This window comes from Typha angustifolia, chromosome 8 (assembly GCF_048772165.1).
Source record: "Typha angustifolia cultivar Huaian chromosome 8, ASM4877216v1, whole genome shotgun sequence".
Lineage (NCBI taxonomy): Eukaryota > Viridiplantae > Streptophyta > Magnoliopsida > Poales > Typhaceae > Typha > Typha angustifolia.
This window is the reverse complement of record NC_133246.1, coordinates 349,110-369,920: the sequence shown is the minus strand read 5'-3', so window position 1 is coordinate 369,920 and position 20,811 is coordinate 349,110. Positions and strand designations below refer to the sequence as shown.

The 20,811-nt window shown below is 38.8% G+C and overlaps 5 protein-coding genes across 11 annotated transcripts; 2 read left to right on the top strand and 3 right to left on the bottom strand.

The window, feature by feature from the left end:
• Positions 1 to 1,949: 1,949 nt before the first annotated feature.
• LOC140764871 (3'-5' exonuclease-like) lies at positions 1,950 to 2,781 on the bottom strand. Its single transcript, XM_073103694.1, has one exon. It carries the CDS (start codon positions 2,583 to 2,585, stop codon positions 1,959 to 1,961), a length of 627 nt encoding a protein of 208 aa, XP_072959795.1. The 5' UTR covers positions 2,586 to 2,781; the 3' UTR covers positions 1,950 to 1,958.
• A 1,374-nt stretch (positions 2,782 to 4,155) lies between these two features.
• LOC140764370 (uncharacterized) lies at positions 4,156 to 8,972 on the top strand. Of its 7 annotated transcripts, none has more exons than XM_073102911.1 (7): positions 4,157 to 4,264; positions 4,589 to 4,727; positions 4,828 to 5,166; positions 5,980 to 6,433; positions 6,869 to 7,167; positions 8,076 to 8,421; positions 8,729 to 8,972. In XM_073102911.1, the coding sequence occupies exons 3-6, from the start codon at positions 4,855 to 4,857 to the stop codon at positions 8,400 to 8,402; spliced, it is 1,392 nt and encodes a 463-aa protein (XP_072959012.1). In that variant the 5' UTR covers positions 4,157 to 4,264; positions 4,589 to 4,727; positions 4,828 to 4,854; the 3' UTR covers positions 8,403 to 8,421; positions 8,729 to 8,972. The 7 variants fall into 7 exon arrangements, with proteins under 7 accessions (XP_072959015.1, XP_072959012.1, XP_072959008.1 ...); XM_073102909.1 differs by adding an exon at positions 4,381 to 4,438 and having other exon boundaries at positions 4,173 to 4,264; positions 8,076 to 8,972; XM_073102912.1 differs by adding an exon at positions 4,381 to 4,438 and having other exon boundaries at positions 4,180 to 4,264; positions 4,619 to 4,727; positions 8,076 to 8,972.
• Positions 8,973 to 9,755: 783 nt separating this feature from the next.
• LOC140764372 (GPN-loop GTPase QQT2) lies at positions 9,756 to 12,710 on the top strand. The gene is made up of 7 exons (XM_073102915.1): positions 9,756 to 10,163; positions 10,255 to 10,378; positions 10,445 to 10,671; positions 10,760 to 11,050; positions 11,471 to 11,676; positions 11,763 to 12,046; positions 12,327 to 12,710. The coding sequence occupies exons 1-6, from the start codon at positions 10,086 to 10,088 to the stop codon at positions 12,034 to 12,036; spliced, it is 1,200 nt and encodes a 399-aa protein (XP_072959016.1). The 5' UTR covers positions 9,756 to 10,085; the 3' UTR covers positions 12,037 to 12,046; positions 12,327 to 12,710.
• An 873-nt stretch (positions 12,711 to 13,583) lies between these two features.
• On the bottom strand, positions 13,584 to 16,135 carry LOC140764406 (uncharacterized). Its single transcript, XM_073102962.1, has 5 exons — positions 16,131 to 16,135; positions 15,864 to 16,000; positions 15,629 to 15,771; positions 14,131 to 14,159; positions 13,584 to 14,061 (listed from the first exon to the last, which is right to left on the bottom strand). The coding sequence occupies exons 1-5, from the start codon at positions 16,133 to 16,135 to the stop codon at positions 14,004 to 14,006; spliced, it is 372 nt and encodes a 123-aa protein (XP_072959063.1). The 3' UTR covers positions 13,584 to 14,003.
• LOC140765570 (AP2-like ethylene-responsive transcription factor AIL7) lies at positions 16,128 to 20,319 on the bottom strand. Its single transcript, XM_073104717.1, has 8 exons — positions 19,685 to 20,319; positions 19,493 to 19,575; positions 18,235 to 18,243; positions 18,055 to 18,143; positions 17,498 to 17,571; positions 17,374 to 17,424; positions 17,204 to 17,280; positions 16,128 to 16,759 (listed from the first exon to the last, which is right to left on the bottom strand). Exons 1-8 carry the CDS (start codon positions 20,089 to 20,091, stop codon positions 16,350 to 16,352), a joined length of 1,200 nt encoding a protein of 399 aa, XP_072960818.1. The 5' UTR covers positions 20,092 to 20,319; the 3' UTR covers positions 16,128 to 16,349.
• Between the last annotated feature and the right edge of the window lie 492 nt (positions 20,320 to 20,811).

Genomic DNA, 20,811 nt, shown 5'->3' with positions numbered 1-20,811 from the left:
TGCAAACTTTATAACGAGTATGGGAGTTTTCTCTCTTCGATCAATAAGTCATACGATGATGGGTTATAAGCCCAGAAAATGTTGCATGAGGCCTAAAACACTACTGAAACTTAATACGTTAATGAGCTACAGGAATTAGCAATTACTACATACAAAATCGTTAGCACACTATTTGGAACGTTGAGGAATTGCATTAATTTAGAAAATCCCTTATTTGGAACCATTAAGCATTAAATTTCAATTGATTTTTCAGTAGATCTAGATGAATTTTAATGTATGTAGTATATTAGGTTTTAGTGTTGGCAAATAGGTACAAAATAATTTAAGTGTACATGAGTATATCTATAAGTTTTAATAAGATTCAAACTAAAATTTTTTAAGTTTTAGAGAAGACAAGTCATTACATGCACACCACGTTCGAACACGGACTCAAACGTTCACACATACAAAGGTGATGTTTTAGTAGTTCGAACGCACTTGAGCCGCCTTCAAATACATTCACATAACATATAATTTCTGAAGTTACTTGAATTTTGTTTTGACTTTATCTTATTGACATATATAAGGGTTGAGATGTCTTAACCTTGAAAGAGTTAATGATTAATTTTGAAAAGAAATTCTTAGAGTTACAACATTCTTGTATCAATAAGGTTCATTTCTTTTTCAACGCACCAAGCTTTCGTCTTAAAACTTCATCTAAACGAACAATCAATTTCAAGAGAAACTAAGATTGGAGATCAGTTACGAAAAATAGTCAATCACGGATTCTAACGAACAACACTGAATGAAATAAAATCATGGAGATCGACGAGCTGTTTTGTAAATCAGTTTTATAACTACTATAAATGTAATGATTGATTTTAATTCAAATTTGGATTCGTGATTTGTGTTCGTTTGAATTTTTCATGTAAAGTTTTTAATGTTCATCCTTGCTTTGCACTTTGATATTTATTTCGCATGTTTACTTAAGCAATTGGTTGAAATCATTACTTATGATTTAAGTTCATATTTAAATAGAATAACCCTTAATCTCTAATATGAATGATTTTTGCTTATATGATTTATTATGAAAAGCTTTCCGATTCATTGATTTGCAAACTAAATCCAACTTTGGAAAGTCAACAATACAATCCACCAAACAAAATCCTTGAAAATGTATGGTGATAAAATCTCGGAGCATTTGAATAAAAAAAAACTTTTAGGTTTCTAATTAGTAAAAAAAATAGCCTTTGTGCGGTGTGCATCTTCTATATAAATTATATATTTGTGTGTATTTTATTATAAAAACTAAACCTATTCAGTTTCAAGAGCCCATTTTTTACTATTACAAAAAACTAAAAGCATTTTTCTTTCAACAAATAGGTTTAAAATCTCAGAAAGCAACATAATCTCTCCTATTAGCTAGCTAATGCATATAAAGTACTCAGGATTACCGATTAGAATACAATAGAAAACCGAGTCAACTAAATAAGAGTGCAATATGGATGATATGCTATTAGTTTGAATCCAAGATTCGTCGGTGATAATAAAAATTATCATTCCAGTATAAGTTTGGATTTGATCGAGAGAAATGTCTTCATGTATGACCGACCCAATGGCTTCTCCATTTCTCCCTTAGTCTTCTTGACTCTTAGACTAGAATAATAATTTATTACAAATAAACTTCGACGACAAGAACTAGAGTAGAGAATGCAACCATTACACTATACAAAGCACATTCATAAACTTCCAATTTTTCCTTTTCCAATTTCATAGATCCAGAATGAAACAATTACACAATCTAGCGTTTAAAATGCACATCCATAAACTTTCAATTATTTCCTTAAATTTTTTTTTCCCATTTTCATTGATCTAGAACGCTTGCTATTCAGTATTAACTAGAATCCTTTAGCAGAACATCTTAGTAATTCTTGATCTTTCGACACCCAGATTTATCAAAATCGTTTCAGATTCAATATTCAGAACTGGTCAGAGAGGAGCCTCCTACCGATCTCAAAGGAGAGGAAGGCATCGGCGCACGCGTACCCAATCTGCTCCAGAGTGAGATATTGTCGTGCCCAGTCGCTCATCGTCACCCGCTTCGCCTTCTTAGGCACGAACCCCATCACCACCTCCGCGATCCCGGCGAGTCCCTTGTGCTTCATCTCCTGTCTCCCTGTCTTGTCAGCTGCGAGATCACGGAGATCGATGGCGTTACTCACGGAGAGCTCCCAATCATGGAGTAGCTTCTCGACGTCACCATCGATGCCGACGCCGACGAAGGTGAATTGGGGATCGGCGAGGAAGTTGAGGAGCGCACCGGGGATCGAGTCGGCGTGGACGAGAGAGAAGAGGAGGCACCGACGACCGATGCAGAGCTGGAGGATGGCGACGGGGTTGGATTCGCCAGGGCGGCGGTTGGGGCGCCACTCGCAGTCGAGACCGACGATGAGGTTGCGGAGGTGGCGGCGGTGAACGTGGAGTACCTCGCGGAGCCACGACTCCACGTCGGCTCCGGTGAAGGTGACGGTGGTCAGGATGTCGTGGATGCCGTGAAGGTTGACGTTAAAGAGGGTGTCGGTTTGTTGGTCGACGTTCATCGACATCTTGACGCCGTTCCTTTGGAGGGAGAGGGGAGGAGAGCTGGAGATTTTTGGAGGGCTTTTTTAAATTTGAAAGAATGAGTTTAGAGCCGTATTGAAAAGTTTCACCAGCGCGCTAACTTATAAATAAATAGACGATTTTAATAATAAAAGAAAACTTAGTAATAATGCTTCAGTGCCTCAGACCTCAGTGGTTTGCATGTCGAATTGTCGACGAACGATTGGCTACACGAATGCCATATTATAACATGGTCGATTTGAATCCCTTTCAGGACTGAGGTGTTGAAGACTAAATTATATTTCTTCAAAATTATATTTCTTCTCGTTTTGAAAATAATAAAAAGTAATAGTAAATTTTATTTTCTAAAGTAAACTAGGCATAATAAAAATTTATTCGAATTACTTTGCTAAAGAAATAAAGTGGATTAAAGTATTTCACTTTTGTTCTTATAGAAATTTATATTCTTGGTGAATGACTCGCAAGAGAGAGAGAGAATATCTTATACACATCGTTACTAACTTTTAGTTATTTTCTTTTCTTCAATCATCTCGGGGAATAATCACCCATAATAACAAAGCTATCGAACGGCTGAGAAGTTAAATAATCAAACATTATAAGGTGGCAGAGATGTAAGGATGACAGAGGACTAAGAAGTTGGAGCAAGAGAAGAGATCATCAAGATGCAAAAAATGGACCTACCTTAAAATCACTAGGAGTTTCCTAAATTATGAAATCAAAACTCCACCATTAACGCTACCAACAACATATTTGACTCCTATGAACACAAGATAGAGGAGAGGTAGAAAGATGATTAAGATTGTGATGAGATAAATAGCTAGTTAGCAGTGGGATGAGAAGGAAAAAAGATAAGTAGGGAACATAGGCATGTGAAGGAGGGAGAAGAAAGAGGAAGCTTAGATAATATTCTCCTACCCTAGTCGACTAGCTCTAAAGAAAGACCTCGCTATGAGGGAGAAATTCTTAGAATAGGGAACACAAATTATCTAAACACTAATATAAAACTCAGCTAAAATCGAGGATTAATAATTTATGATGAACCCAACATTGCTTGAAACTCAAAAGGTTTAGAATTCAATATTTTAAGATAATAAAACAGTGGCTTCTAAGGTTTGAGATGTTAACATATAAAAGCCTTAATAATATTTACAGGGAAAATTATCTATATTTACTAAAAAATAATAATATATATTGCTGAATTATTATCTAACAATTTAAGCTTTTCAATTAATTAATTATCTAAATTTGTTTTCATCAAAGCCAGTTTACTTATTAATTGAAAATGTTTGGAATCTCAATTCTTTTAATAAATTCGTAAAACAGATTAATTTTGTTAAAAAATTAGCGAGTAAATTAGGACAGGATTGTCCGTGGAGAGTATGTTCATGGATAACTAGTTATCTTCTACTTTGGACCCTACCAAGCTTATCCACGGAGGCGGCACGTGCGAAATCTCCTATCCGTTGGTTCAAACTTTGGATCAAACAGACGGCCCAGATCAGTCAGAGATCTCTAAAACACCCCCATTACCCGATAGGTTACGAAGCCTTCTTTAAAAGTCCCTAAAGTTAGGGCTCCATTTAGGTCAAGCTCTCAACTGAGCAAGCGACCGAGATAGGCGACGCTCCCAAGCTGTTGATCGTCGATTAGGCTTCCAGCCAAGGTTATTTGTTATCTCTTCAATCTCGATTAACTTTTGAATGCTTTAATTGCTTCTTCCTCGGAATTCCTCCTTGATTTCCTTTTATTTAGCTATGAATTTGTGCGGAATACTTTTAGGTTATATAAGCATCGACAAAGTCCGAGTCCTTGCAATGGGGGTGGAGTAAATCATAATGTATCAGTATTTGCTCTCGCTTTTCCTAATTTTGTTGATTTATGTACTTTATTTGATGCATCTCGTGGTAGTTTGTCATTTCTCGAAGCTTGGTCGGTCTGTCCTTAGGCCTTGTACCCCTAAAATATTTGGTTGGAATTCTGTATGCAGGAAATCTTGAATCTTGGTTCTTCTTTGCAGTTCTGACCCTCTTCGCTTCGAATCTTTGATGAAGTGATCGAGTCTATGACAGCATAGGGTTTCGTAGTGCTCGGTGATTGCTAAAGTTTGGTCTAAAAGAGATAAAAAAGTAATTACGTGACAAAGATATTAGTTATCTTGTAGGACTAACTGGTTTTCTCTTTTCTTCTTCTTTTTGTTGTAATTTCTTTTACCTAAATGTTATGCAGGTCTGAGTTGTTTTTACTGCTTTCTGGATGGCAAGGGAGCCAAGTCCGGAGATAGATGATGAACTCTTTAATGAAGTTTATGGAAAAGAATACACTGGGCCTCTTAGATCAACTGCAGATATCTCTAGGTCAAAGGATAATACAAACAAGAGGCCTTTAGATGCTAGCCCGTCTGATGAAGATGAGACTCGAGATCCAAATGCAGTCCCAACTGATTTTACTAGCAGGGAAGCTAAGGTATGGGAAGCAAAAGCTAAGGCTATTGAAAGAAATTGGAAGAAGAAAAAGGAGGAGGAGATGATCTGCAAGATATGCGGGGAGTCAGGTCATTTTACTCAGGTATGGAAATTTACGTACTTTGAACAGTTGCTGGTACAACTGAAATTGTTATGAAGTTGTATCCTCATGAGATTATATTGTCTCACTATCTGCTATTTATTTTCTTTCTATAACATTGATAGTTTAATCGTCAATCAATCTGTCTTATCTAGGAGGGCTTCTTAGACTTTTTAACATCCTTATCAGTTTGAGGACTAAACATTTAGAATGATTAAATGCATAGAGTTAAATATGTTGTTTATTTGGTGAACTTACAAATTATTCCGGTTATTCCTTGAATTTCTTCAATTTACATTATTTCGGTACATTGCTTTGCAATACTTCTATTCTACAACAAGGGGGGGTGATTTATGTTGGATTCTATTTTCAGGTTTGAATTGTCGAGTTTAGTCAGAATTAGTATTGCTAGAATTCCATAGCCTATCCTCTTTATGTTTGCCTCTAACATCCACTGATTCAGTTTTTGAAGTTACTTTCTTTCTGTACATCATGGATTCTTACTTTGTTTATTGTATACTGTTATACATGAAGCAAATCTCAGCTAGTACATTATGCATTTCTTGGCTGCCACATGCTGTTAGAAGAGTGCATCTTACTTACTGTATCAGAGGCAGTGGTATCTTTCTCAAGTTCTGTGCCATGGAAACATTCAGTATAAAACATTCTGGAATTAGTTTTTTTAGTTGCAATGTGCTGTAATCTTTAACCTACTTATATGATGTAAAATATCACAGAAGGATTTTATCTATTCTGGCTAGGCATATGAAAGTATGATTACTCCATTTACCTTTCTCTTCCCTGCTTTTTGTACAGGGTTGTCCATCTACTCTTGGAGGAAATCGTAAAACTGCAGAATTTTTTGAAAGAGTTCCTGCAAGAGATAAGAATGTTAGAGCCCTTTTCTCACAAAAGGTGATAAGTCAGATTGAAAGGGAAGTCGGTTGTAAAATTAAAATGGACGAGAAGTTTTTGATTGTTAGCGGGAAAGATAGACTAATACTAGCTAAAGGTGTAGATGCTGTGCATAAAATAATTCAGGAGGACAAAGGTAAAAGTAGAAGCCCTAGTAATTCAAACAGGACACGGTCAAAATCACCCAATGGAAGTCCCAGAGGTTCTCATGTAAGACGGTCTGATTCTCAAAGGTCTCACTCTAGTCCAAGAAATACATCATCACGTTTTCAAAGCAGAGGTTTCAATCAGGAAAGGCATGCTGAAGATCGTGTACGACATGATATGCATAAGTTCCCAAGGGGTTCTCCACAAGGTAGGGACTTTGAGCTGTAGATTCTGGATTTCATAAAATATGAGCTGACTTAGGGATGTGGTAGATTATATGGTTGATGCTTAAGCAGGTACCTGCAGATGCTTAAGCATATATTCTAATTATCTTTTGCTTTCTTAATATAACAAAACAAGTTACCTGTTTATTCATCCTCTTTTGCAGCAAGAGGTAAGTCAAGCTTTGCATTCAAATATGAAGTGATTTCTGGTGGATTCTGTGTCAGATGGAATACTTGAATGCAAAAAATTATTTATTGAAAGCATATTCAGAGTTTTATGGCTTGGATGGGCTCGCAATTACTGTGTACTATCTGGCATTATTCCTCTAGATATAAGATAGGCTCTATTTAAGCTTCAATCTGTCTTAGAAGTTGGAATTAAAGTCCGGAATGACTTACAAATTCTTCATTTCCCGAAGCTTTTGCAAATGATGGAGCAAAAGGCCACTCATCACGATCAAAATCTCCGATACGTCCCACTTTTGGTAGTGATGCATTTAGATCATATGATGGGCACAGTCATAATGCTGGGATGCATAAGCCAAATAACTGGGATATTGGGAGGCATGGAGCAGATCCTCATGCTGAATGTAATTTTGACTTCCCTGCTTTTCCACACACGTTGGAAGAACTGGAAATTGAATTTAAGAGGGAGGCAATGGAATTGGGAAGAATCCGTGACAAAGAGGAGGATGAAGAAAATTACAAGCATCGTGAGGTATGGTTCTAATTATTATATCTAGTTCTTTCTCTGATCAGAAAGAAAATGATATTCTACACTAATCACTCTTGAAATCCGTTTTCCTCATTTATTCATGTTACACGAATAGCTTGTCTGTTCAATCTTCACATGCAAATGCGTAACCAAAGATAAGCTTTTTTAGCTTGTGATGTTAATGTGGATAATTTATTATCACGGTCTTTGTAAGTGATTCGATATTACAACCTGTATATATTATTTTTGAATAAGACAGAAAAAAGTGATTAAAGCTATGTTTATGATTTCCGGGGGCGGATCTTTGATCATTCCATGCACATGTGTCATCTTAACATTTGAAAATATGTACACACTATAACCAATTCTACCTAAAGATGCAAAAACAAAGTTGAAGTTAGAAATTTCGGAATTCTTTTGTGGTGCTTGTAGTTGCCCTAGTTTGATATTTTTGTTTCCTGAGATCCAGAGCCATTCCCAAACTGCATGCCTACAGTACAATCTTGATTTGGTATGCACGATTTATGTAGTTTCAATCTTACGGATGACATTGTCAATGCTCAAAATGAGTGTCTCTCATATTGACAGAGGACTGTGCTCGATATAGATACGAACAGGAAAAGAGTTCTCCGAATTGCATATCTTTGGAGCTAAAATTTTGATAGTTATCATTGGTGCTGTCTTTTCAGGCAATTATGCTAGTGATAGTTACTACTGAAGGTTTACCAATTTCTCTGTTTGATAGTTTATACATGATATGACTCATTTGCAGTTGTTTCATAGTAATATCTTTCTAGAAGTAAAACAATCCTCTTTTGTGTTTCTTGACTGATAATCTAGTACCCTCGCGTCTTTTAAAGAACATGCAGATCACAGGAATCTATCTAACTTCTGTTTCTTATTGAATGCAGTGCATTAGAGAACTTAGGGAGAATTACATGAAGAAATTGGCTATCATGACGGGTACACACACAAAGCAGTGGGAAGAGTTTCTTCGCCTTGGTCTTCAGAGGCTGCAGCAGCAAGCACACCAAAGTCAGATTGTTTATAATCAGCCTGCTTACCCTGATTATGATCAAAGAAACACACAGTATGTAGGAACTGGTTTGCCCATGGATTCAAGGACCAGATATCCTTATGCTGGTGAGAATTATTCAGCTCCAAGATCTAATGATGCATATGGTGAGTTCCAACGACAGAGGCATGAAGAATTTGGGAAGACACATGGGCGATATTAGCTTACTGCTGAATGTGGTGGTAAGTTGATCTTTTGCCATTTTTAGTTATTTCAATTAGGAGTTGTACAGTTATGCTGTTACCCCATTCAGACTGTGGTAACCTAAAGCATATGGGGAGTGGGTAAAGGTGAGAGCACTTTGGTGGCTGTTGAGGTAAGTATTGAAGAGATAACTAATGGACTAATGGGCTACTTCCATCCAGATACAGTTTCAATAGCAGCTGATAGATGCAAACTAGATGGCCTCCAATCATGTTAGGAGATTGAACTTGATCTATTGGCCCTATTTCTTATTTTTTCTACCTAAAACAATTCCCAAATTTTCAGGATGCTTATATGGGGATTCAAGTTAAAGAGTGCTGGTTTCATGATTACTCTGCTATCATGTAGTTTCAAGGTAAGGTAGGAAGTCTGTCATACCTTTTTACCTTTTTGCAGTAGTCAAGGAGCCCTTCCCCTTTGGTTGACGTTAGGCACATTTTTCTTCAAAGGGATGGGCTCGAGTCTGTCTTCTTTGTATGGATTTTATACGAGATGAAACTGTTCGACTTTTGTCATTATTCTGGGTGAAGGATTGCAGATCTAATCTTTCATGTGTAATCGTTCTTTCTTATTTGCCAATGTGTCGTTGCTTATTAACGGCCCTTGTGAAACTCTGTGGAATGCAATCAATCCTCTGTGGCTATTGTTTTACATGGATAATTATCATGTTGTAGAGATGGTACGGAAGTTTGAACTTCGAAAGAGGCTTGCTGCCTTGGCTTCTGGAGATGAGATGTTTCGAAAGGTCAGAACTGCTCTGTGGACCTGTGGTTTTCTGCTGTTTATTTGTAAGCATTACGACATTACCTCGAGAACAGTTGGCCTGGTTTCGTTCTATCTCCCAGTCGTTTTGGGTCTCGGTTTACTCGAGAGTTTGGGTACTACCCAAGTCGAAATCATAACAGTCAAAAGGCCCAAACAATTTCGGTTGGGCCGGCCCGAAATAATTTTAAGTCATCTTTGGCAGTAATCTTTCTCAACAATTTAAAGCATTCCGAGCTGTATTCATGTTTCATTTTTCATTTTTCTTTTTTCATTTCCAAGAATATGAAATGAAATGAATTAAAGAAGGCTATAATTACAAGTATTTATTTATTCCTTTGTCTTCCGGATTATTGAGAAAGATTACCGTAATAAATTGACGTTTCTACTAAGATGGATTTAATGGGCTTTCGCCCCTCCCAACCCAACAGGCTGGCTGGCTTGACATGAGACGGAACGTATTTCATCATTTGGGCCCACTTTCATTAAAGGACTTTAATTCTCATATCGGATCGGATTTAATCTACTTGTTTTCTACATATGACCGGACACCCGAAGTAAAACCTCGTCGCGAAGGTCGCAAGCGATGGATGACTCGATTATCTTCTCCATCTTTTAAACCCTAACGCTCAAACCCCACCACCGCACCACCACTCCATCCGTCTCCACTCTCCACCTCCATCGCCGTCTGATTGACATCGATATCTCTGCCGACACCGACACCTACACATACACCGACGCCCTCCCCGCCGTCCTCTCCGAGGGAACCGGTTCGTCGCCTCGAAGCGCGGTCGTCGCCTTCGAGAAGTCGAGGAACTCCACTTGCGATCTCCTCCTCTGGGTGGAAGAGTTCAGCTACAGCAAACTCGGAGTGTGGAAAATGGACGTCGATTCCGAGCACAGGTCGAGCTCATCGAAGCCGGTGGAAATGGAACTGGAGGAGACCGTCGCTAGTGCGGTATTGATTTTTTTTTTTTTTTTGATACTTTTCTTAGATGTTTCTTCCGTAGTATTGCTTCTTATCACTAATACTTGTCCAAATTTGTTAGTCGGATTCAAAGGGAAAGGAAAAGGAGGATCTTTCTGAGTCTATACAGAACTTAAATATAGGGGAATCATCGAATTCTCACTTCAAAAAGAAACCGGTTATCATCATCGTCGTCGGAATGGCAGGTATGTTTGTAGAGTAGTTTAGTTTTGAAGAATTCCACTTAAGAAATTGGATGGCTCCTGTTGCAGGGACTGGGAAAACTACGCTTCTTCATCGATTGGTCAACTACACGCACGCCTCGAATATCCGTGGGTATGTTCTGAACCTTGACCCGGCCGTAATGACGCTTCCATTTGGTGCAAACATCGATATAAGAGACACGATTCGATATAAGGAAGTAATGAAGGAATACAACCTTGGTCCAAATGGTGGAATCCTGACATCCCTGAATCTTTTCTCCACAAAATTTGACGAGGTCTAAAATTACTAGCTAATGAGATTAATGTTCTTTCATTCTTTCTTCATCTTGTATGTTTTCTCAAGTTCAGTAAAATGTTGTTTAGGTAATATCCGTCATTGAAAGACGGGCGGATCAACTCGACTATGTTCTGGTAGACACCCCTGGCCAGATTGAGATATTCACTTGGTCAGCTTCTGGAGCTATAATCACCGAAGCCTTTGCGTCAACATTTCCCACTGTCATTGCGTATGTTGTTGACACACCTCGATCAGCAAACCCAGTGACATTCATGAGCAACATGCTCTATGCTTGCAGCATACTCTACAAGACCAGATTGCCTTTGGTCCTGACATTTAATAAGGTTGATGTGGCCAAGCATGAATTTGCATTGGAGGTATGTTTTTGAAACTGGCAGTATAGGGCTGCTTTTGTCATTCTAGTTCCCCTCCTCTCTCTTATTACTACGCCATTGACAATGCATGATCTTTATCTTGCCATTATGGTTGTGCTGAGATTCATATATATCCTACTTGTTTGATTGTGAGTGAACGGAAGAATCATCAATCGGTTAACTTTTACATCCTTGACTTGCAAAACAGTATGTTGCAAGTGCCACCACAAATGAGGCATGTAGCTTATTATTTGCACTTTGGTCTGCTACCTATGTGCTACTTGTCTCTTCTTTAAATTAAGCAGTTGGTTTGCAATTTGGCTTCTTGTTTTTCTGTTGTTATATTTATCTGTTCATTTTCATAAACCTGTGCTTTACATGTTTCTTGCCACTTCAAAAAATGTTGTATTATTTTGGAAACAGTGGATGGAAGATTTTGAGGCATTTCAGACAGCGGTTGATTCTGATTCATCGTATTCAGCAAATTTAACAAGAAGCCTTTCTCTGGTCCTTGACGAGTTCTATAAGAATTTGCGTTCTGTGGGAGTTTCAGCAGTTTCTGGTGTTGGAATGGAGGCTTTCTTTGATGCTATAGAAGCAAGCGCCAAAGAGTTCATGGATACTTACAAGTAGTAAACAAGTTCTAGAAATTATGTTACTACTGATTTTACTTCCCTGAGGAATTTACCTTGCATTCTATGTTGTACCTATGTAGAGCTGATCTTGACAAAAGACGAGCTGAGAAGGAACGGTTGGAAGCAGAGCGCCGGAGGATGAACATGGAGAAATTACGGGAAGACATGGAGAAAACCAAAGGGCAGACAGTGTTGTTAAGCACTGGTTTAAAGGACAAAGAACCTGCTGGGAAAATAATGGATGAGGACGATGAGGAAGTAGAGGAGGAAGAGGAGGAAGACGAGGACATCAGGTTCTCAGAGGAAGAAGAAGAAGATGAAGATACCACTCACTTGCATTTTAAGGGTTGGTAAAATATGAAAGGTAAATTCGGTGGCTCTTCTTTTCTACCAGGTTTCTTTTCACTATCTGCCCTTGAAAAAAAGGTCAGCTTATTCAGTTATTTGGGTTATGGCACGACCCTTTGTTCCTTCAATTTGTTCTCCTTGTCTCCCTCAACCTGTGAGGCTTCAGTTTGCTGGCATTAAAAGCTTTTCACTATTTTTGACTCTTTTGCATGAGGATTAATTTTCTGTTTAACTTATACTGTGGTGATGACCCAGTAATCTTGTTTCTGATTAATTTTGATTTATTTTTGTTGCAGGACCTTTTCTTTTCGGTTCATTTATCAGGAGTCTTGAATCCATATTTTTGTACTTTGATCAGGGTGCTACTTCTGTCTGAAAAGTCCTATCAACCCTCTGTTACGTAGAAACTTCACCATTCCTTTGTTACAAAAAACTTTCACTTCTTGTATCCAAGCTTGATACTCTTGTATATTTTTGCTCAGTGCTTTATTACCATTAAATTTGCCTACTTATGGTAACTGCAGTCCACATTTTCTGTTTCAAATTTCACCCCCAGAATATGCAGATATCTGTTAATTGTCTATCTGAAAAATGAATTGAAGACTATGCTAATTGTACAGGAAACTTCAGTTTTAACTGACAGTTGCACTTTAGAAAAATGGTATTGCTTGTGTTTGGTGTATGATTACTGTTAAAATGTTCTCTCTTGTGAGATATTATAATTAATTGACCCCCTAATCATTTGTTTCTTTGTGAAAAGAAACACCAAGATATTGATATCTCTCCATTTTAATCCATATTGTCCTAGTAATTTGAGATATTAACTTCTTCCCCTGTGTGGGCTGTTATTCAATATTCGATATTTTGATGATTTTAACCAAAGGTGGTTCTTTTCAGGATCCGGGTACGTCGTGTAGATTGTTATCTCTAAATATTCTATTCATTCAGAGCTGGTTGATGTGATTCTGTTTCTCGAGTAAACGAGTGGATTGAATGTCTGATTGTTACCTCCCTGTGGGAAAACGAATGCAGTTTCCATGTAAAGCTGCTGAAATATATCTCGATTAGTTCTGCTTTAACTTTTAAGATTCTTGATTTTTGATTGAACATACATACAACACCTTTTTCATCTGCAAACAAATATTTCGTATTCTGAACTTTACAATTGATGCTCTCTCCATGCTTTTGAATTCATTCTTCATATTCAATGTCTAGCGTGGCATTCTTTATTGGTTGCCATCTCCGTGAGAGAATCTGATATGATACAGATAGAGGATAGTGATAATAAACATAACTTATGCACTTAATTGATCATAATAGTGATAATAATTACATAAAATCACAGTGCTACAGAGTTTAGAACATACAAGAAGAATACTCTCTAGAAGCCTCAAGTTTTATCTTGCCATATATATATATATATATATATATATATTATTGGCTTGGAATGAAAACTGCGATCCATGATGTTTGTAGAATTTAGGCATTTGCAAGTTTATAATAATTAAATGTATGGATCTGCTGTACATGTGATTTGTATAAGGAATGAAAACTTGATCTAGGAAATTCTACTCTCATTCTAGGCCCAGTGCCAAATGTCTCAAGATAGTATCAGAGATTTAGCATTGACAAGAACTACATCAGCAACTATAAATAACGTAATACAGACTCGAATTGTTCAGATCTGGTGATAATAGTTATATAGGTTGCTGAAATATTAGAGGACCAACCTCACATGCATAATAATGAGTACATCGATGATCTTGTTTACATCACTTAAACTTGACATAGCCGGATAACACAATCTCCTGTTCACCTGCTTGAATTTTCGAGTAAGCACTTATCATCATCTCAAAGCAGCATATCTAAAAGAAATTCTGAAGGACAAGAGAGATGTTTGGTGGAACAATCCGATGCCTCGTACATGGTCTAATTAGAGGCATCAATTTGGAGTTGATTTCTTCAACTAGCAGTTAAGCAGATTGTAACTTCCAAGCATCAGCCCGCGGCTTCCAAAGTCCAAGCCTATACCTGCGAGTGTACTTCAGAATTCAACTTCCTCTGTACCAATCAAAGAATTAAGGAATTTGGTTTAAATACCTGCCAGTATACTTCAGAATCAACTTCCTCTGTGCCAATCAAAGAACAAAGGAATTTGGTTTAAATACTGCACCTAGAAATAACTAAAGCTGTCAACATACAGCCCATAATTCTCTATGCAGGAAATGTTATATAGAGTAATCTTGAACACACAACACTTTTAACAAATATTCCAGCATACAATAGCAAAAATTATTCACTACGACAATCCTGTATATAGCAATAAAAAAAGCTACCAGACATAGCAGCATAATTCATTTTTAAGGACTTGTAGTTGTTACGCATTAAAAAGCAATGTAAATCACTTATTCACCTTTGAAAAGCACTGCAGCATAAAATTTTGCACTGACAGTTCTTATAAAGAAATCAGGACCGCTATATTTCATTTACCTGTGAAGAAAAAAGGTTCTCATTCCCCTCCAAGATCTACCAAGCCTAAGCCTTATTTCTCAAATTTTAAACTAATATTTCATGACGGCGAATAGCATAGGGCAGAGATACTGCGAAGTGGAAAGCACAAATGAGAACCCATTGAAAAAACCAGAAGGAACAAACAAGAGTGCTTTTACACGACCCTCTTGAAACTTGAGGGTCTTTTGGCATGGAGGGTATGTTAAAATTTGAGATGAGATAAATGATGCAGAATCTGATATGATGACGACCTGGATTTGGATACTCCAATCCCCATATTTATATATATCAAAACACCCATCCTTCCTACCAGACGGTTCACAAAATCTCATCGAGAAGGTATTGCCCAAATAAATATTGCTATTGAGCTTTGGAACGTCAGAACACTCCTGTATCTGGGTATACTCATCTAGATATACACAAGAAGTTAAAAATCAGCAAGAACACATGCTCATGCAGGTATGTTCAGAAATCCTATCGATTATTTTTTACCAAGTAATCTGCAAGCAGAATAATGAACTTAACATTGATAGTCTATATCTTGGGTGATAGTATCAGGTTGTCGATATTCTATTATCTCAAAATAAGCACAATTTAGTACCACAAGGTATTATTACGTAAAACTATTGTTAGTACTCAGAAGCATGATAAGTAAATTTAAGCAACTTTGAAGAAGATGATTCATCAACAAACTTTACAACACACAGATAACAAAAGACTAAAAGAGCGGTAATGTAGCAAGTAGACCACAGAATGTCTAATTAACTTCATAAGACCAAGGGAAGATAGAAAACATACAGAATAAGGAAGAAAACCATCCAGAAATAAAAAGGGATCAAGCTCTAACAATTTGATATCACGCAGTTACTTTAGGTTCCTGTACGATTAATTTAACTCTATGTTTCTTTAGTCCTCAGTAAAAACTAATAAAAAGAAAATCAATGAAACGACGCAAAAATCCAATTGCGAATAAACAGATTACTTTCAAGATCCGATTTTTATGGTTGAAGTAAACCAAAAAACATTCCAGCAATCAAATAGCCAATCAGTTATAGGATTCAGAACCTAAAAAGGACGATAACCCTACGAGTTTGCAAGGGATCCCCCGAGTTTCCTGAGGCGAAGTGTTCGGGTGACGAGTAGCTTCTCGAAGTCGCATCTCCAGCTTTGCCACGTGGTCCTCCACCCCCTTCCTGACACCATTAAGGAACTCCGGGATCCCCACCTGCACTGCGTTACCCATTCAGAGATGAAGAGATCCCTCAGAAACCCTCGAAAACCCCTAGAAGACTGGACCGTCAAAATCATCGTCGAAAATGTACCTTCGCACGGGGGATGGTGGTAGGATCTGGCTGCCAAGAGAGCGCGGCCGGTGAGACGATTCGAGCAACGAGCCCACAGCGCCGTGCTTGTAAACGCCACAGCCGTTCGATGGGGGAAGAAATGGAAAATAAGATCACTCGAGCAACCGTACGCGTGTCGTGAATCCAGATATAGGTCAAACTCGAGTCAAGCCTAATCTCTTGTTAGAAGGGATTAAAAATAAAGCCACAAAGCAACAAGACAGTGACGACTTCAAGAAAATATACACCATAAGTCTGCAATAGTAATTTTCCCGTTAGAAATTATAGTCAACATTTTTACAAAACTGAGAAGCATTTCTATGTACTACTAGAAAATTGTCATCAGTTTCACAAAAAACGATATGGCCTCTCCACCATATTCTCCAACGAAAGATTAGTTGCAATAAAGTTACAAAGGCAATCCCTTGTTCAAAAGGATTTATAGATCAGCGAGCCAAGGTGTTGTTAGTTGGAAAACTCCCGTTGCATCGCTAAGCTGTTGTTAAGCTGATTCTTGCGTTGATCACTGTCTGCGAACCAATACAAACCCTGGCTGCATGCATCTGGATTAGTCTCACCCAAGCTGTAGTAAGGTAGAGTGGGTGAGATGCCAGAATTGCGAAGTTGGATAAGGTTATGAAAGAGAGCTGGAGGAAAAGTATTTGGATGCTGTTGGATTGGTGACCCATCAAAACTGAGCTGGTTGCTTTCCTGGAGAGATTGCTTTATCTTTCTTGCTGTTGCGCCGATCGGTAGGTCGGTGCTTGCGATAGCTTCGACATCATATCGGCTAAGCTCGAAGTTTGTGACGGCGTTGGTACCTCTGAACTTGATTGCAGCAACATCATAGGCTTCGGCAGCTTCTTCTTCAGTGGCTGAAGAGAAATGTGATCAGTACGAGGTCATATTGCACAAGAATTACAGCCCCCTGATCTTATTATGAGGTGGAGAGAGACCCCATAAGTCGTGCAATATCACAATGACAAAATAAGTATTTTAAGAACCTACTCATGTACTAGTATGGGCCATGGCACATATAGACATAATTGAGCTTCCATGTTGTTTTGACTAAATAAAAGAGTTACTAAAGACCAGAATTAATCTACACATTCTTTGATGATTCCGTACATCAAACTCTCATTATAATAGAGGATAAAGTTTGAGGTTGGCCTATTTTGTGGAAAGAGCGAAAAAAGAGGTGGGTAGACTGTGCTCCTGGAACCCCATAGTGGGCTTCTACTGTTCTATCTATAAAGGCTTTCCCGCACCATTGGCATGTCTTTCATTTATAAGATATTGCTGGTTGTATATTAACTTACCAAAAGTTCCAAGATAAAGATCCTTATTTCCTGCAACACGACCAATCCTTGCTTGCCACCGCCCATGTTGATGATGTCTGACAGATTAAAACAAATACCAATTAGTTCTACACAATTTTGGTTTCAAAATTATGGAAAAATTGATATGTTGTAAGTTTCAATTTTCTTACCTTGTTACTCCTCTGTAAATAGATGCACCCCTTGAAAATCCACTGCTTTTTCTGCGAAACATAAGATCCTATTAGGACATGTAATATATCCAACCAGCCGGTTATACAAATCTTTTAGTTGTACCTTCTAAGTGATGCTATGTATTCTTGCTTGGTCATGTCCTCCATTTCTTCGATCTCTTTCATGTAATTCTCAACCTTCAACAACACACATTGTTTCAAATACTCGCAATAAATGAATGAGCAATCAAAAGAAAAACCAAGAACAGTTGGGAGTATATGTCTAGGGAAGTGGAATGCAAACAAGTGAAATATAGGGTAAGTACAATCACGTATCCGCTATGATGTTAGGAGGTTAATTTTTATCCTTACCAAGTACGCTAAAGTAACTTAAGTGCCGTTTGACTTCAGATATTAAGAAAGACTACACATGCAACTGCAATATAAAAATCTGATACTATTTATAGATGCCACAGAATCTTTTTATCCAAAGTGCTAATTAGAGTCTATGCAGGATATCGTCGTTCACTTTCTTTACATACTAAATAGACGTCAAAATATATTATCTCAACTTTTAGAAAGAAGAAAATAGTGGCAATATACAACACCGTGTAAGTTTACACAGCATCTTGAAATGCAAGAAACCAAACAATCCCTCAATTAAAAAATAAAGGAGATTACCGGAAAGTTTGTCGTAGCAGTAGGACCCCAATATTTTAAAGCTGCAAGATCATATGCCCTTGCGGCCTTCTCTTCCTTGTCATAACCACCTGCATTGTCTTCACGAAGTTAGTCTAGTATCTTACTACACATATAAGCTTGAAAAATAGCATTACATAAACGAGACAAAAGGCAACATACCTAGGTAAACTGAAGAATATACATGACCAGCATGATCAAAATGATGATGTGCCCCATGCAAAGCAAACATGAGATCTCATATTAGCCAAACAGCAAGAAAAATAGAAAGCAGATTTTAGCAGTGAAATGAGATAATAATTTGGTTTTATATACAAACATAATCTGCTGTATTGATCGTTAGTTTGAATTAGGAAAAAAAAAATCGACAGAATATATGCAGCAGTTGATAATATGACTGACAATAAAGACTTTCCTATAAATATGTTTGACATATGACACTTCGCAGTTTCTCTTTCGTTGCAAGGCACAGCAGGAAAGGAAGTCTGTAACAATAAGCTACCAGATATTTTCCACCTATGTTGCTATAAGATGGATTCAACCTTACAGGAAAAGAATTCCATGCAAAGCTTACACTGCAACTCACAATGCGTGATAGCCTTAGTCCATAATATGTAACTGTGATTAGACTTCCCATCTTTGGTTTAACATATTCAATCGCTTGTCAAGATAGCTTTGGTTGTTAAAACTTACACCAAATGGTACTACTTATTCTAAAGAAGAGCAAAATACACAAGAAGCGCATTTTTGTAGGTCGACGTAAGATTGGAAGACAAATAGCATGAAATGAGTCAAAGTTGTCTGAAAACTGGAGTCAAAGATACTGGTGGGTCTATCTCGGTGTAAGTAGTAGCTTACAGAAAAAAAGGCTATGGAACTGCAACAGATGAGGCTAGCTCTATGTGTCGTCCCATCACTCACTTCAGTGAACTTTGAGCCAAACAGGCTTTCGTGAATCGTGATAAGAGACTTTTGACGAGTTCACCTGGGGCCCACGGGCCAAGAGGTGGGGCCCCCGAAAGAAAAGGACTTTGCTGTTAGGCATCAGGAGCCTTTAAAATTTTGAACCCGTAGAATCCAACAAAAAATCGAACGATCGTGATGTAAGACGTGGTGGGAAAAGGAGTTTGGAATTTGACTGGTGGTGTGTCTCTCATCTCTCATCTCTCATCTCTCATCTCTCATCCATTCTACTTTAAATTATTTCCATCTATTAATATTAATAGTTTCCCCCTCTTGTGCTAAAACGGCGGCAGCTCAGAGGAGTGAAAGAGAGTACTCGAAAGAGTACACAAATATACCATCCATCCATCAATCATACCTTCTTTAAATGCAAAATGCAAAGAAGGAAGAAAGGATGTTTTAATTAATTAATTAATCGATATGGATTGAATTTAAATTGTGACTCGCACGTGCATACCTTGCCTGCCCTTCCGCTTCTGGCCCTCCCTCCTGCACGTGTTATCCCACAGGTGCGCCTCGTATCGGCCCGTCCACCTGTGCCTGCCACAAACACCAAACGTCCCACACGTGTTGCTAAATACACGTCACACCTCAGTTAATTAACTACGGGTTACCGCACTAATTACTTCAATTAATGTACGCCCTGTACCTGGTCACCCCCCGGAAGACCGAGGTCCGGTTACACGACCCCACCACCGCCGCCTTACTCGCTGGCGCCGCTACGGCCAGTATAGGCGGCGGATACGCCGCGACGGTGATCGCGCCGTCGGAATCCGGCGACTTACCCGCTGTCGCCGAGCCGGAGCTGTCTGCCACCTCAGCGGCGAGAAGAAGGCTAGGGTTGGCGGCGGCGAGGGAGGGCGAACTCTGTCCATCCGCTGGGGCATCCGGGATCGGATCCAACGACGGGGATGCGTGCATGAGGTCGTCCATCGCCTGGGGGAAGAACTGGTAGTGCTGGTCGTGGGGAGGCGTGATATGATCGTAGGCGTAAGGGCGCAGTAGCATCTCCATGGGGGGGAACGAGAAGGAGATCCAGTTGTTGGTCGGCGCCATCGAGATGGATAGGTTAGGGTTCGGGAGGGTGTGGAATAGCGAGACAAGGGAGAAGGAAAGGAGCGGGGGGGCGTATCCGAGTATATATTGTTTAACTATTGGGGAAGTGGGATTACCTACCTCAATGCTTGCTGGATATCGGAGTTTCTTATCTCGTCTATGGTCAAAGGGAAGCCGCTGTAATTAGAACAGCTTTGCGGGTATTCGGGCGGCGAAAAGAGGAGGAAGAGAGAGTAAAGCCCGCAGATAGGGACTGGAGTGGCCTCCTTTTATACCCAAAGCTGGGAATAAACATCACAGGGGAAAGTGGGGGATGGGGGGGGGGGGGGGGGGGGAGTCGACGTGGACGACATCAGCAAGCTTGTAATGACGAAAAAGCCCTCTAACTTTCTACGTTATCCGCCACGCGAAAAGGGAACCAAAAAAGCTGACCTCCAGTGTAATTAATCCTACTGTTTGACCGACTCTCATGTAGGTCCCATTTAGGATCGCAAATCGTGTTCAAACTAGAATACTAGATGGACGGAGGTTGCATTCAGTCGGTATAGATATCGGAATGAATTAAAAGGAAGGGGAATGGATACAGGTGGGATTAATTCGAAAGACGATGCCGCACGAGTCTTTTTGTTTTCTCCCTTGTCCTCTTGCGACCGGTCCCGCAGGCCCCGCTCCCTTGATAATTAAATCGTTTGTTTCAGGTTTTTGTCCTCATCCCCTGTC

Excerpts from the sequence above, each read along its gene's own strand:
- LOC140764871 (XM_073103694.1), bottom strand. The coding sequence starts at position 2,585 with ATGTCGATGAACGTCGACCAACAAACCGACACCCTCTTTAACGTCAAC.
- LOC140764370 (XM_073102914.1), top strand. The coding sequence starts at position 4,855 with ATGGCAAGGGAGCCAAGTCCGGAGATAGATGATGAACTCTTTAATGAA. Across the intron at positions 5,167-5,979 it reads AGTCAGGTCATTTTACTCAG|GGTTGTCCATCTACTCTTGG; the intron begins GTATGGAAATTT and ends CTTTTTGTACAG. Across the intron at positions 7,168-8,075 it reads AAAATTACAAGCATCGTGAG|TGCATTAGAGAACTTAGGGA; the intron begins GTATGGTTCTAA and ends TATTGAATGCAG.
- LOC140765570 (XM_073104717.1), bottom strand. The coding sequence starts at position 20,091 with ATGGCGCCGACCAACAACTGGATCTCCTTCTCGTTCCCCCCCATGGAG. Across the intron at positions 17,425-17,497 it reads TACATAGCATCACTTAGAAG|AAAAAGCAGTGGATTTTCAA; the intron begins GTACAACTAAAA and ends TATGTTTCGCAG. Across the intron at positions 17,281-17,373 it reads ATTTACAGAGGAGTAACAAG|ACATCATCAACATGGGCGGT; the intron begins GTAAGAAAATTG and ends TTAATCTGTCAG.
- LOC140764372 (XM_073102915.1), top strand. The coding sequence starts at position 10,086 with ATGGACGTCGATTCCGAGCACAGGTCGAGCTCATCGAAGCCGGTGGAA. Across the intron at positions 10,379-10,444 it reads CATCGTCGTCGGAATGGCAG|GGACTGGGAAAACTACGCTT; the intron begins GTATGTTTGTAG and ends CTCCTGTTGCAG. Across the intron at positions 10,672-10,759 it reads TCTCCACAAAATTTGACGAG|GTAATATCCGTCATTGAAAG; the intron begins GTCTAAAATTAC and ends AATGTTGTTTAG.
- LOC140764406 (XM_073102962.1), bottom strand. Across the intron at positions 15,772-15,863 it reads CCACCATCCCCCGTGCGAAG|TGCAGGTGGGGATCCCGGAG; the intron begins GTACATTTTCGA and ends TGGGTAACGCAG. Across the intron at positions 14,062-14,130 it reads ATTCTGAAGTATACTGGCAG|GTATAGGCTTGGACTTTGGA; the intron begins GTATTTAAACCA and ends GTACACTCGCAG.